Source organism: Mesoplodon densirostris, chromosome 3, assembly GCF_025265405.1.
Source record: "Mesoplodon densirostris isolate mMesDen1 chromosome 3, mMesDen1 primary haplotype, whole genome shotgun sequence".
Taxonomy (NCBI): domain Eukaryota; kingdom Metazoa; phylum Chordata; class Mammalia; order Artiodactyla; family Ziphiidae; genus Mesoplodon; species Mesoplodon densirostris.
Genome location: NC_082663.1, coordinates 139,086,819 through 139,102,815, shown reverse-complemented (window position 1 = coordinate 139,102,815; position 15,997 = coordinate 139,086,819). Strand labels below are relative to the sequence as shown.

The following is a 15,997-nucleotide window of genomic DNA, read 5'->3' as shown; positions in this document are numbered from 1 at the left end:
GAGTTCCTGCTGACCTTCACAACTCTTTAGTCCCCCCAGAGGTCAAACTAATACAGCATTGCTAGGGTCCCAGGTAAACAAAAACAGGCATTCATCATCAGCTACACTGTCAGCACAGACTACCTGGCATGGATTAAGGCCCCAGGTAAACAAAGACACTTTTATCAGGCAGGATATTCCAGGGGCTTAGAGATCATCTTTCAGGAGGCAGTCTAGGGCCAGTCCTTTATTTGGGATGTGCAGGCTTTGAGCACCCTTTATCCTCCGAGTTAACCCTTTACTTCATACACCCCATGGTTGGGAATAGGGTAAGCAGCTCCCATGGGGATGAGTAATTGGGACTTGTAGCCCCGACTCTTGACTTCTGGAACTAATTGGCCTGGACATCCCCATGCTGGTCTCAGGGGGCTCTGTGTCTCCTTACTACACAAGGGTGGACGTTGGACTTTTAGTGTTATTTTCTTACAGCCTAACAAACCAAGTGGGACGTTACATGAGACCTTACTAAAGGTGTGGGGAAAACACAAGTAAACAGAAGGGAACATGATTCTAGCTGCTATAGATATAACTCAACTCCATGATCCTTTTGTCCAAGAAACATGACATTAATTTTTTCTAAATCAAATCAAGCTTCATTTGAACACCTACCTCTCCCAAAGAGGGGAGGGAAATTAAAGCATGGGTATGTTTTGAGATGCTCCATCCTCCATTCCTTAGGATCCTAAGAGAACCCTTGAGCATAAGCAATTGAGAGAACTTGGGAGAAGAGCTCCAGAAATCTTTAATGTATTTTCAGTCACCATGGAGACAATTATGGTGGAAGTTTGGAAATAGTCCATGAAAAGGCAAAAGGCTCCTCCACTTATAAAACATCCTAGTCTACATTTGACCATGGGTAACTTTTTTTGAGATCCCAGTCTCAACCCAGAATTTCAGCTTCTAGCCCCACCCACCCCATGGTCAGTGTTCTGTGTCCCCAGAGGGCTCCTCTGGAAGCAGGGTAGATTAGTTTTCTAGGGCTAACATGACAAAGTACCACAGACTGGGTGGCTTAAACAACAGAAATTTATTTTTGTTTTGGAGGTTGGAAGTCTGAGGTCAAGGTGCCAGGCGGGTTAGTTTCTTCTGAGGCCCCTCTCCTTGGCTTATAGATGGCTGTCTTCTCACTGTGTCTTCACATGGTCTTCTCTGTGTGTGTGTCTGTGTCCTAATCTCCTTTTCTTATCAGGACACCAGTCAAATTGGAGTAGGGCCCACCTGAACGAACTCAATTTAACTTAACTACCTCTTTAAAGACCCTCTCTCCAAATACAGTCACATTCCATGGTATGGGGAGTTAGGACTTCAACATATGAATTTTGGGGGGACACAACTCAAGCCATCACACAAGGTGTGTCATACCATCAAGGGATGCATGACTTATCTCATCCAATCCTTGGAACCTGCTCCAGCTCTATTCTCTTTGTAAGTCTGGGTTTTAAAGAATAAAGGAGCAAGGGAAACATAGATCACTTTTTTGTTGGGGGGGATTGTGGCTTGGATTTGATTTTATCCCCTGGAGCAAGAGAAATATAGATCATTTTTGAGGGGAATTGTGGATTGGATTGGATAATCTTTTCATTCTTTCAATCCTTCATGCCAGCCAGAACAAGATAAATTTATCTCTGACCACAGAAGTTATCTGTTGTAAAATATGTGACCTGTTTTCTGGGTTTATTCTGAAAAGAGAAGATGGATGTAACGTGGGGTGTGATCAAAGGCAGGCTGGAAGCTACAAGCAAGAGATGGAAACTCATGAGGATGGAATAAAGCCTGTGACCAACTGTGTTGCTTCTGACCTCAGTGATGAGGGTATTCTGCAGAACCCAGAGCCCTTTGTCATGGAGATAAACACACACACTTGGCCCAAGAGGCAGAGAGATTCAAAGAGGATCTAGCAGAATGTAGAACAGTTGCAGCTTCATCTGTTGCTTCATGTCAGTGAGGCAAATCAATAGATCTTCAGTAGTATGTATGTGTGCGTGTTTGTGTGTGTGTGTGTGTGTGTGTGTGTATTTCCACAAATGGCAGCTGCTTCCTGTAACCCTCCAAATATTCCAAGAATCTTCCTTATCGTCTGTATTAGTTTCCTGTGGCTGCTGTTACACATTACCACAATGTGGGTGGCTTATAAGAACAGAAATTAATTTTCTTACAGTTCAGGAGGCCAAAAATCCAGAGTCAAGGTATCAGAGGGGTGCACGCCCTGTAAAGGCTTTAGGGGAGGATCCTTCTTTGCCTCTTCCAGCGTCTGGTGGCTCCAGGAGTTTCTTGGCTTGTGGCCACATCACTCCAATTTCCGCCTTTACATCATAGGGCTTTCTCTTCTTTGTGTCTTCTCCTCTTCTGTATCTTATAAGGACAGTTGTCATTGGATTTAGGGTACACCTAAGTAATCCATAATTATGTCATCTCAAGATCCTTAACTAATTGAAATTGGTGAAGACACTGTTTCTAAATAAGGTCACATTCACAGGTTCTGGGTAGGCATATCTTTTGTGGGGCTGCCAATCAAGCCACTGTATGGCTCAGGAAATGTAGCTCAGTCTATTTAAGACAAAGATTTTAGTGGTCCCAGGCAGTGGAGTTGTGAGTCAGGCAAGGGAAACAGCCATAAAGGGTATGTTTATCAAGCCAGTTACCAACATGGTCAACTGGGATTCCTGCTGGGGAACGACTGGAGCCAGTGTAATATATGTGCTTCAGACTTATCTCACCCAATAAGCAACTGAGTTATACACCAGCTCCTGTCAGTCTTTGGTTAAGGAGTGATTCCTGGGGCATTAATTCTCTGTGTACTTGGATAGGGAAGACTAGAGAAATTCTTCAGGCAAAAGATGCAGATGTGAAATTTTGAAGCCAGACAGAATGCACTAAAATGGAAAATGATGATGGGATATCTTGTATATTATGCTTCTCCATCCTACCTTCCTGGAATGCAGTTGCAATGGCTGGAAGGGCAGAAGCTAGTTTGTGATCATGAGGGTGAAAACCCCATGCTAAAGGTGGTAGAGCAGAAAAGTAGAAGGATCCTGAGTACTTGAGGGCCAGCCTAGAACTGCTTAGCTGTAGAATTCATGTTTCAGGAGGGAAAAAGCTTTTTTGGTTAGGCCATGTAGTCTGGTTTCTACCATACGTAGCCAATTGCATTTTAAAACAGGAATAGGAGAAATTTGCTAGCAACATATCTGATCGCCTTGACGGGGCATCCTTGTAGAGTGTTATAAAGAAAAGGCAGCATCCTTCTACAGTCATACTCTCTTGATAGAACTCTGTGAAATGTTCTCTATCTATATTGTCCACTATGGTGGACTAGCCATGCATAGCTTATTGAGCACTTGATATGTAGCTAGTATGACTGAGGCACTGAATTTTTAAAGTCTTTATTTATTTTTCATTATTTTAGACTTAGACAGCCATATGTGGCCAATAGCTACCATATTGTATTGGACGGCACAGTTTTAAGGAATATTGTCTTTGGGGTAATGGAGCTATTTTAGTAGCGTTAGGAGAGGGAAGAACAGAGCTCTGATCCCTGTCCTAGAGTGTAGTGTTCAAGTTTCTTTATTTGACCTCATATCTATGACTAAAATGAAACTGAGGGTTCCTTCTAAGGATGAGTATTTCTGGCTGAGACTCCAAAGCTGCTGTACCTCTATGACCCCTTGAGGAGTTACATTCTGCTTAGAGCAGCTGAGACCTTGAAGTGACAAAGCTCAAGCCCCGATTTATAAATGACTGAGGAAAGGAGCTTCTTGTCTTGGAGATAAGGGAAATCAAAACCACAATGAGATATCACTTCACACCTGTCAGAATGGCTATCATGGAAAGACCACAAATAACAAATATTGGCAGGGATGTAGAGAAAAGGGAACTCTAGTACACTCTTGGTGGGAATGTAAACTGGTGCCGCTGGAGTTTGTATATATAAACTGGTGTGTGTGTATACACACACACACAATGGAATATTACTTAGCCATAAAAACAATGCAATTCTGCTATTTACAGCAAGATGGATGGACCTACAGAGTATTATGCTTAGTGAAATAAGTCAGAGAAAGACATATTCTGTATGCTATCACTTATATGGGGAATCTGAAAAAAAAAAGAATGTGTACACAAAATAGAAAAAGACTCACAGATATAGAAAAGAAACTGTGGGTACCAAGGGGGAGAGGGAAGGGGGGAGGAACAAATTAGGGGTATGGGATTAACAGATACAAAGCACTATGTATAAAATAGATAAGCAATGAAGATATACTGTATAGCACAGGGAATTATATCCATTATCTTATAATAATCTATAATGGAGTATAATCTGCAAAAATACTGAATCACTATGCTGTACACCTGAAACTAGTATAATATTGTAAGTCAACTATACTTCAACTAAAAAAAAAACAGAAAAAACCAATAAGAATAGAAAACCTTATGATAAAAGATCAAAGTATGTAAATAAAAATTTAAAAGGAATAGATACAAGTAACTATATATATACGATACTGTGCTCACCCTGATCACAATGAAAGGAAGTCAGATTAAAATACTAGGGGAATCTTAATAAATCTTACTCTAGGGTTTGATTTATTTTCAAGCCTACAGCCTCAGAGACAGAATATTTCTTGGTGGGGGAGCTGACTTCCAGAAATAAGAGTTTTTATATTAGAGGGTTCCTGTTTCCTTGGAAATTGAGCTATTAGTAAAATAAGATTTGACTAGAGACAACATAATACTGTGCTTAAGAGAGTGGTCTGATTTTTTTTTCTCTTTTTTAAAAAATTAATTTTTATTGGAGTACAGTTTATTTACAATGTTGTGTTAGTTTCTGCTGTACAGCAAAGTGAATCCATTATACATATACAGATATCCACTCTTTTTAAGATTCTTTTCCCATTACAGAGTATTGAGTAGAGGTTCCTGAGAGTGGTCTGATTTAGACAGCCCTGGGTTTGAGCCTCCCTTCATCACATGTATGACCTTGAGCTAGTTATCAGATTACCATAATCTCTTACTTCCTCATCTGTAACTAGGGAAATGATAGTCATCACATAAAAACGTTATTAGAAAACCTCAATGAGATAATGTGTTTAAAGTGCTTAAACAGTGCTAGCATATACCTAGTGCTGCTATTTTTGTTATCTATATCAATATCAAAAATGGAATCTATTTTCTAGCTCATAATCTTTTATTAAATCAACACATTTGTACTTTTTGGTCCCGACTCTGTGTTTAATCATGCACTCATCCATTTTTCATGCCATTCAACAATATTCACTGGGCATAAACTTCTTCCTAAGAAATGTACGAGGCATTGCAGTTTCAAAGATGGATAAGATATAGCTCAGCAATTCAAGATATCCATATTATGGATGAGTAGAGAAATTCACTAAGTTTGATGTGACTGAAAGGAAAGTGAATCAGAAAAAAAGGCATTTTGAGTTGATTTCATTCACATAATTTCAGAAAACGTCTCTGTAAATGAGTTTGCAGGGCAACATTTCCATAATAGGTAAACATCCCGTCACTTCGAGGATATATATTAAATACATGAGAATCTATTTTTTTAAGAAACTTAAGTCATCACTGGATATAACTGAGAAAATAACCACGTTTTATTCATATGAAATTAAAATGATTACAAAGTGAAAAAGGGAACCTAAGATATAACCTGAAGGAAAGTAGAGAAGGCAGTGAAGACCCAAGGAAAGTTTTGCTTTAAAATATGAATATTAGGAAAGATAAACATATTAAATGAAGGAAGCCAGGATTTCTAGTCCTCAATATTATGTGCCTAGTTACTTATGGGAGTCCTATAAAGGCCCCATCATTGAGAGATGGTGCCCTGCTGGGGAGTCTCACCAGAGCTCCCTTCATGTCCCTGTTCCTCAGACTGTAGAAGAAGGGGTTCAGCATGGGGGTGACCATGGTGTACATCACCGAAGCCACCAGACTTATCCTAGAGCATGAAGTGGCTATAGAACTAAGGTAGACCCCAAGGCCTGTGCCCTAGAACAAGGAAACCACCGAGAGGTGAGACCTACAGGTGGAAAAGTCTTTGTACTTGCCCCCGGCTGATGAAATTCTCAGGACGAAAGAGAAAATCTGAGAATAAGAAAAGAGGATCCCAGAGAGAGGAAAAACACCTGGGACAATTGTCACAAAATACACCGTTATGTTATGGATGAGTGTGTTCATACAGGTGAGCTTCAGGACTTCAGGAAAATCACAAAAAAAGTGTGCAACATTCATGTTTCTGCAGAAAGCCTCAAAAGGGTCAAGGTCTTGAGCAGGGATCCCATGACACTGATGCACCAGGACCCCAGAGCCAGCAGCCCACAGAGCTGGGGGTTCATGATGACCGTATAGTGCAGGGGATGACAGATGGCCACGAAGCAGTCATAGGCTATCAAGTCAGGAGTAAATTGTCTAGGCATCCAAACACAATGAAAAAAAAATACCTGGCTGAGACAGCCTGCATAGGTGATAACTTTGCTCTGTGTCTGGAGGTTTAGCAGCATCTTTGGATTGTGGTGGAGATGAAACAGATGTCAGCAAAGGATGGGTTGGAGAGGAAGAAGTACATGGTGGTGGGGAGGTGGGAGTCTGAGACAATGGCCAGGATGATGTGCAGGTTCCCAGTGAATGTGATCAAGTACGTGGGTAGAAACAGCCCAAAGAGGAGAGGTTGCAGGTCTGGGTCCTCTGTGAATCCCAGGAGGAGAAGGTTCTGACTCCTGTTTGGTTTCCTCTTTCCATGAGTCTGTTGGGCTTGCCAACAAGGAGGAAAAAAGCAATACAAAATTTACTCTAAATAAATATTCCCCAGAGTGACAAAAAAATATCCTTAATCCAAACACAGGGAACTCATGAAGTCATTCATTTTGGCTAAGGATTGGCTTTCTTGGATGACAGATTGTGGTTACTGTTGCTACTTAGAAAAATTGTCTCCAAGTCCAGCAGTTCTCAAATTGTGGTTCCTGGCCAGCACCATCAGCAACCCCTGGAAATGTTAGAAATGCACATTTTTAGGCTCATCTGACCTACTGAATCTAATACTCTGGGTGTGAAGCCAGCACGCTGTGCTTTAAGAAGCCCTTCTGAGAATTCTCACACACACAGGTTTGAGGAGCACTGCTCTAGTGCTTACCTGCATCACTAAGCAATCATCCTTTCCCAGCTCCCTGGGGACTGCTCTTGTATTTTCTGCTTAGTGTTTATGAGAATGGGAAATTCCTTAACTCTAGGCAGATCTTCCAATCATTGAGAGGTTCTTTCATTGTGCTGCCTTTCTGTCATTTCTATATCTTAGATCCTCTGGACCTTGAGTGCTCCTTCTGTTAAAAAAATAATAACCCACGTTATCATTATTCATCATTTACATTACATTTGTATTATCACTGTCCCTATATAAATTCGACCAAAATTGAATTTCTAAATATAGTGTCCTAGAGCTTCTAAATATCAAGTTTGTCTTCATCTAAGTTCATCTTTTATTTTTAGCTTTACTGAAGTATAAAATGATTTACAAAAAATTGCACATATGTGATGTATATATATCTCTTTAAGTTTGGACATAGCCATTCACCCAATACCATCACCACAATCAAGTTAATAAACATATCTATCACCTCCAAAAATTTCCTTGTATTCTTTTGTGTGTTTGTTTTGTGTGTGTGGTAAGAGTCTTACAACCTGTCCCCTAACATTTTTTTTACATTCAAATAACTGTATTAAATGAATTGAATAAATATCTAATACTATCCCAAAGAAAATGTATATAATAACAATAAATTAATCACACCAAAATGAGTCTGTAATTTAAGATGAAATGGACAAAATCTTGGAAATAAAGAATAGGAAAATATACCTTTTAATACATAGTGAAGGAAGCAGTATTGAGGTTACAATTTTATCCTATATATAAAGGATTCAATCATGCTCATTAAAAAGATATGGTATCTTTAGTTGAATATGAAGGAATGTGTTCTACATCCTGAGAGATGATTGCTATTTTTATTTTATTTATTTATTTATTAACGTCTTTACTGGAATATAATTGTTTTACAATGGTGTGTTAGTATCTGCTTTATAACAAAGTGAATCAGCTATACATATACATATATCCCCATATCTCCTCCCTCTTACGTCTCCCTCCCACCCTCCCTATCCCATCCCTCTAGGAGGTCACAAAGCACCGAGCTGATCTCCCTGTGCTATGCGGCTGCTTCCCACTAGCTAGCTATTTTATGTTTGGTAGTGTTTATATGTGCATGCCACTCTCTCACTTCATCCCAGCTTACCCTTCCCACTCCCCATGTCCTCAAGTCCATTCTCTAGGTCTGTGTCTTTATTGCTGTCCTTCCCCTAGGCTCTTCAGAACCTTTTTTTTTTTTTTAGATTCCATATATATGTGTTAGCATATGGTATTTGTTTTTCTCTTTCTGACTTACTTCACTCTGTATGACAGACTCTAGCAACATCACTAATCATTAGAGAAGTGCAAATCAAAACTACAATGAGGTATCACCTCACACCGGTCAGAATGGCCATCATCAAAAAATCTACAAACAATAAATGCTGGAGAGGGTGTGGAGACAAGGGAACCCTCTTGCACTGTTGGTGGGAATATAAATTGATACCGCCACTATGGAGAACAGTATGGAGGTTCCTTAAAAGACTAAAAATAGAACTACCATACGACCCAGCAATCCCACTACTGGACATATACCCTAAGAGAACCGTAATTCAAAAAGAGTCATGTACCACAATGTTCATTGCAGCACTATTTACAATAGGCAGTACATGGAAGCAACCTAAGTGTCCATCGACAGATGAATGGATAAAGAAGATGTGGCACATATATACAATGGAATATTACTCAGCCCTAACATATTTTAAATTGTACAATATTGTGTTATTAATTATACAGACTACATTGTACACCAGATCTCTAGAATTTACTCATCTTGCATAACAGAAACGTCATACACTAAGAATTCCCTATTTCCCTTCTCTTCCAGCCACTGGCAACCAACATTCTATTCTCTTCTTCTATGAGGTTGATGATTTTAGATGCCTCATGTAAGTGGAATTGTACAGTGTTTGTTCTTTTCTGTCTGGCTTATTTCACTTATTATAATGTCCTCCAGATTCATCCAAGGTGTCACAAATGGCAGGATTTCTACATGGTATTTTAATGTATTTTATGTTTAAAGTCATTAATAATGATATTCTCCCACATTATATCTCTGATATTGCTATTTTATTAGGAAAACTTAAGATTTTTCTATACTTATAAGGTGGTGTGTGCATTTTCTAGATTCTCTTATTAATTTTAAGATTTTCCCTAATACTTATATACTTTTTTTTCTACTTGAATGGGGTCTTAGTGTATATATGCTTTTTTTAAAAAACATCTTTATTGGAGTATAATTGCTTTACAGTGGTGTGTTTGTTAGTTTCTGCTTTATAACAAAGTGAACCAGCTATATATATACATATATCCGCATATCTCTTCCCTCTTGCGTCTCCCTCCCTCCCACCCTCCCTATCCCACCCCTCTAGGTGGTCACAAAGCACCAACAATATTAATTTACAAAATCTGTTTATCTTTAGGTCTTATTGCATTGGTATGAAATTCCACAATACTGTTCAAATTTATGTTGGAAGAGTTGGAATTCTTATTATTCTTCCTTCCTTTCAAGGGAGTAATCCTAGAGTTTTATAATTTAATATGATGTTTATCATAATTTAGGATATATCTGTATGCATTTTAATCAACTTAACTTGCATTTTTTATTCCTAGATATCTTAGAGGGTCTTTTAAAAATACAAATAAATGTTTCCCAATTGATTAATTTAGAAAAAATAATGTTAAATCTTATCTCCACATTCCCTAATAAATTTCAAATGTTAAGTGTGGAGCAAGGAACCATATAAGCTATCAGAAGAAAATAAATAAAATACATAGGTAATATATACATGAATATATATAATCTTTAAAAGTAGAAGTTCTCTCTGAATAAAAAGTCTTGAAAGTGAGAGAGTGGCATGGACATATATACACTACCAAACGTAAAATAGATAGCTAGTGGGAAGCAGCCGCATAGCACAGGGAGGTCAGCTAGGTGGTTTATGTAGTCTACATAACAAGCAAACATAACAAACCTAGGAAAGGCAGAAAATTAAGATAGAAGCAGAGTTAGTGAATTAAAAAGCAGAAAATTTCTAGAATTGAGACATTCCAGAGCTAAGTCTTTGGCAAAAGCAAACATACAGGCAAAATTAGACAGAAGTCTAATGAATGGGATAAAAAGAAAGATAGAAAACAGAAATGTCTAAAACTAGGAATGAGAAAAATAAATATACATGTAAGAAAATGCTGAACTTTGCAAGAAAATATTAATTAAAACTCCATGTTAAAAATTGGAAAATCTCGGGCTTCCCTGGTGGCGCAGTGGTTGAGAGTCTGCCTGCAGATGCATGGGACACGGGTTCGTGCTCCGGTCCGGGAAGATACCACGTGCCGCAGAGCGGCTAGGCCCGTGAGCCATGGCCGCTGAGCCTGCGCGTCCAGAGCCTGTGCTCCGCAACGGGAGAGGCCACAACAGTGAGAGGCCTGCACACCGAAAAAAAAAAATTGGAAAATCTCAAGAAATGAATTTACTTTGGGGATAAGTGTCCAAAGATGATTCAGGATGGAGAGTAATAGATCAATAATTAAGGAAGGAATTAAGTAAACAACACTTCCTTCCAAAAATACCTTTGTGGGAACTTAGGGCAGGAACAATAGAAGAATTCCCCTTTAAGTATTAAAGAAGATAAGAAAGTCTAACATCATGATTACTATCAACACCCAGGAAGTTCCAGCCAATGCAATACAAGGAGAAAAACATACAAGTGATGTAAGTATCAAAAAAGCAATTCTTTGTTTGAAGATGACAGATTGGCCGAAGATAATAAATTGGCAACTGAAGATCTCTTTTGACTGAATATGATTTTAGTAAGGCAGTTGATACAAAACAAATGTGTAAAAACCGGTAGTCATTTTAAAGTGACCTTTGGTGGCACTCAGAATGTTTTGCAGCCATTGCTTATATCTAGTTTTGAAACATTTTCCTCACTATGGGAACTCTCTGTACTATCTTTGTAAGTTTTCTGTAAATCTAAAATGATTCAAAAATAAAAATTAACATTTAAAAAGTGGGTGCAAGAGAAACCGCCCCCAGCAGTGTTCATATGTACAGTTAAGTCTCTCAGAAAGTAGATCACAATCATTCTGCATATTAACAAGAATATAAATTTCTTGGAACAGGGACTGGAAACTTGCAAATACACAATAAATAAGCCCAAATTACTTGAGGACCTCCATGTAGCAAGTATTTGTACTAAATTTTATATGGCTTAGCTCATTTTATCATCATCATTATTGTTTTGACTTAACAAATGAGTATGTGCTTACAGTAACCCAATGATAATTATTAATATGTATAGGTGCTCACTAGGTGATAGAGACAATTAAAAAACTTCCCTTGCATTATCTCCTTTAATTTTCATATTAACCTTATGAAGTGGATACTACTATTTTCCTCATTTTACAAATGTGGAAACTGAGACAGAGAAACATTAAGTAACTTAATATCACGAAGCTGTTTGAATGGACTTATAAGTGCTAACTAGGCAGAAGCCCAGGGAATGTTTCTTGTTTGAATGAGTGAATGAATAAGATTTGATAGATAAAAGAATACAGGAGAATGTGATGGAGAATAGAGGTACTTGGCTCCTGAAAAGCGGCTAAGGTGGCTGGGTAAGAAAACCTGGAGAGATGTTGGGGGCTGAGAGGTCGGTTTCCATTAGGAAGGTGAGAGATGCTCAGAATAATTGGGCTCCAGAAGAGAGAGGAAGGAAGCTGAAAGGAAGAGAGATTGAGAGAGACTCGGGACTTGAATTGTGTACAATATTTTAAGTAAATGGGCTCTTAGCATTTTGTTATCCTCATTTGTGCCACCAAAGTTAATACCCTGAGAGGTCTGTCTGCCTCTATCCCTGTTTCCCACAGCACACACTCTAATGCTATCACTGAGCCTCTAGTTCCTTGGACACTTTCTTTCCTGGGTGATGGATGTTCAACTCAGCTTCCAGGAAGTGCAGGGAGGTGACATCAGGCATCAGTTCTCTGAAAGAGCACAGCTGAACTCCCTCCTCCCTTGGACAGTGGAGCTGTAGTGAGAGGCGTTAAGGGGCATATTTACTGTTTCTACAGCCTCAGAGTTTGAATTCTCACAATGCTCATTAAATTAATTGTTCCATGTTACTCTATTCTCTGAGCAATTTGGTTACCATGAGAGAAGAAGCCAAAATAGGAAAGAACTTCTTTTCTGCTTGCTTTGTACCCATGGGAGCATCTTGGATGTGAGATATGCGTATCCCTTCCTCAGGCCACTTAGTCATGGTGTTCTTTTCTCCATGGGTCTGACCTCCCTTGTCCTTTCCCATGAGCGTTTAATTTGAGATGGAATTTCTTTGTCTATCAAAGGCATGACGGCACATTTTTCAAGACTATGTGAATCTCAAGCATCTTGACTTGGAGTTGTGAAACAGGGATCTGGGTCACACCCAACTACCAACAAAACCAGTCCATTGACTTTGCCACAACTTCTGTTCTTACTATTGAATGTGCAATCTGGAGAAAGTTCTAGGCATGCAATAAGAGAAATACTGTGAGAGGTGGATTGGCTGGCTGAACAGTCAGACTCTGTGGGTATATACGGCTTTTCATGGTCAAAACTTGACTTCAGGGTCAAGTCCATTGGACAGTCCTCAGTATTCTAGTATTCTAGTATCTTTGTCAACTCACAAGGTAGTGACTTTTTTTTTTAACTATATGATACCTCTTATATGTGAAATCTAAAAAATAAAACAAACTAGTGAACATAACAAAAAAGAAACAGACTCATAGACATAGAGGAAAAACCAGTGGCCACTGGTGGGGAGAGGGAAGGGGGAGGGGCAAGGCAGGGGCAGGGGATTAAGAGGTACAAACCACCATGCATAAAATAAATAAGCCACAGGCTTCCCTGGTGGCGCAGTGGTTGAGAGTCCGCCTGCCGATGCAGAGGACACGGGTTTGTGCCCCGGTCCGGGAAGATCCCACATGCTGCGGAGTGGCTGGACCCGTGAACCATGGTCGCTGAGCCTGCGCGTCTGGAGCCTGTGCTCCGCAACGGGAGAGGCCACAACAGTGAGAGGCCCACGTACCACAAAAAAAAAAAAAAAAAAAAAAAGCCACAAGGATATACTGTACAGCACAAGGAATATAGCCAATATTCTATGGTAACAGTAAATGGAGTATAACATTTAAAATTGTGAATCACTGTGTTGTACACCTGAAACTTATATAATATTGTCAATAAACTATACCTCAATAGAAAAAAAGGGGAAAAAAAGAACACCAGTATACAAAGGAGTGACTGTTATAACTCAAATCAAATATTAAAATATTTCCAAAATATAAGAACAGTGGGACACTTAGGGCTTCCCCCCCTTTTATAACATCTTTATTGGAGTATTATTGCTTTACAATGTTGTGTTAGTTTCTGTTCTATAACAAAGTGAGTCAGCTCTATGTATACATATATCCCCATATCCCCTCCCTCTTGCATCTCCCTCCGACCCTCCCTATCCCACCCCTCTAGGTGGTCACAAAGCCCCGAGCTGATCTCCCTGTGTTATGCAGCTGCTTCCCACTACTTATCTATTTTACATTTGGTAGTAAATATATGTCAATGTTACCTCTCTCACTTTGTCCCAGCTTACCCCTCCCACTCCCTGTGTCCTCAAATCCATTTTCCACATCTGTGTCTTTATTCCTGTCCTATCCCAGTTTCTTCAGAACCATTTTTTTTAAGATTCCATATATATGTGTTAGCATATGGTGTTTGTTTTTTTCTTTCTGACTTACTTCACTCTGTATGACAGACTGTATGTCCATCCACCTCACTACAAATAACTCAATTTCATTTATTTTTATGGCTGAGTAATATTCCATTGTATATATGTACCACATCTTCTTTATGCATTCATCTGTTGATGGACACTTAGGTTGCTTCCATGTACTGCCTATTGTAAATAACGCTGCAATGACCATGCAGCACTACTTACATGTCTTTGAAATATGGTCTTCTCAGGGTATATGCCCAGTAGTGGGATTGCTGGGTCATATGGTAGTTCTATTTTTAGTTTTTTAAGGAACCTCCATATTGTTCTCCATAGTGACGGTATCAATTTACATTCCCACCAGCAGTGCAAGAGGGTTCCCTTGTCTCCACACCCTCTCCAGCATTTATTGTTTGTAGATTTTTTTTTTTTTTTGCGGTACGCGGGCCTCTCACTGTCGTGTCCTCTCCTGTTGCAGAGCACAGGCTCCGGTCGCGCAGGCTCAGCGGCCATGGCTCATGGGCCCAGCCGCTCCGCGGCACATGGGATCTTCCAGGACCAGGGCACAAACCTGCGTCCCCTGCACCAGCAGGTGGACTCTCAACCACTGCACCACTAGGGAAGCCCGTTTGTAGATTTTTTGATGATGGGCATTCTGACCGGTGTGAGGTGATACCTCACTGTAGTTTTGATTTGCATTTCTCTAATGATTAGTGACATTGAGCACCCTTTCATGTGCTTCTTGGCCATCTGTATGTCTTCTTTGGAGAAATGTCTATTTAGGTCTTCTGCCCATTTTTGGATTGGGTTGTTTGTTTTTTTGATATTGAGTGGCATGAGCTGCTTCTGTATTTTGGAGATTAATCCTTTGTCAGTTGCTTCTTTTGCAAATATTTTCTCCCATTCTGAGGGTTGTCTTTTGGTCTTGTTTATGGTTTCTTTTGCTGTGCAAAAACTTTTAAGTTTCATTAGGTCCCATTTGTTTATTTTTGTTTTTATTTCCATTTCTCTAGGGGGTGGGTCAAAAGGATCTTGCTGTGATTTATGTCATAGGGTGTTCTGCGTATGTTTTCCTCTAAGAGTTTGATAGTGTCTGGCCTTATATTTAGGTCTTTAATCCATTTTGAGTTTATTTTTGTGTATGGTGTTAGGGAGTGTTCTAATTTCATTCCTTTACATGTAGCTGTCCAGTTTGCCCAGCACCACTTATTGAAGAGGCAGCCTTTTCTCCACTGTATATTCTTGCTTCCTTTATCAAAGATAAGGTGACCATATGTGTGTGAGTTTATCTCTGGGCTTTCTATCCTGTTCCATTGATCTATATTTCTGTTTTTTGTGCCAGTACCATACTGGCTTGATTACTGTAGCTTTGTAGTATAGTCTGAAGTCAGGGAGCCTGATTCCTCCAGCTCTGTTTTTCTTTCTCAGGATTGCTTTGGCTATTGGGAGTCTTTTGTGTTTCCATACAAATTGTGAAATTTTTTGTTCTAGTCCTGTGAAAAATGCCATTGGTAGTTTGATAGGGATTGCATTGAATCTGTAGATTGCTTTGGGTAGTACAGTCATTTTCACAATGTTGATTCTTCCAATCCAGGAACATGGTATATCTCTCCACCTGTTTATATCATCTTTAATTTCTTTCATGAGTGTCATAGTTTTCTGCATACAGGTCTTTTGTCTCCTTAGGTAGGTTTACTCCTAGATATTTTATTCTTTTTGTTGCAAAGGTAAATGGGAGTGTTTTCTTAATTTCACTTTCAGATTTTTCATCATTAGTGTGTAGGAATGCAAGAGATTTCTGTGCATTAATTTTGTATCCTACTACTTTATCAAATTCATTGATTAGCTCTAGTAGTTTTCTGGTAGCATCTTTAGGATTCTCTATGTATAGTATGTCATCTGCAAACAGAGACAGTTTTACTTCTTCTTTCCTCATTTGGATTTCTTTTATTTCTTTTTCTTCTCTGATTGCTGGGGCTAAAACTTCCAAAACTGTGTTGAATAATAGTGGTGAGAGTGGGCA

The 15,997-nt window shown here is 39.2% G+C and overlaps 1 protein-coding gene across 1 annotated transcript; it reads right to left on the bottom strand.

Annotated features, from left to right (window-relative positions):
* Nucleotides 1-5,838: 5,838 nt before the first annotated feature.
* LOC132486907 (olfactory receptor 7C2) lies at nt 5,839-6,795 on the bottom strand. Its single transcript, XM_060094450.1, is given in 6 exon segments — nt 5,839-6,302; nt 6,305-6,448; nt 6,451-6,493; nt 6,495-6,565; nt 6,568-6,774; nt 6,777-6,795. Coding segments are annotated over 6 exon segments (948 nt in total).
* Nucleotides 6,796-15,997: the final 9,202 nt, after the last annotated feature.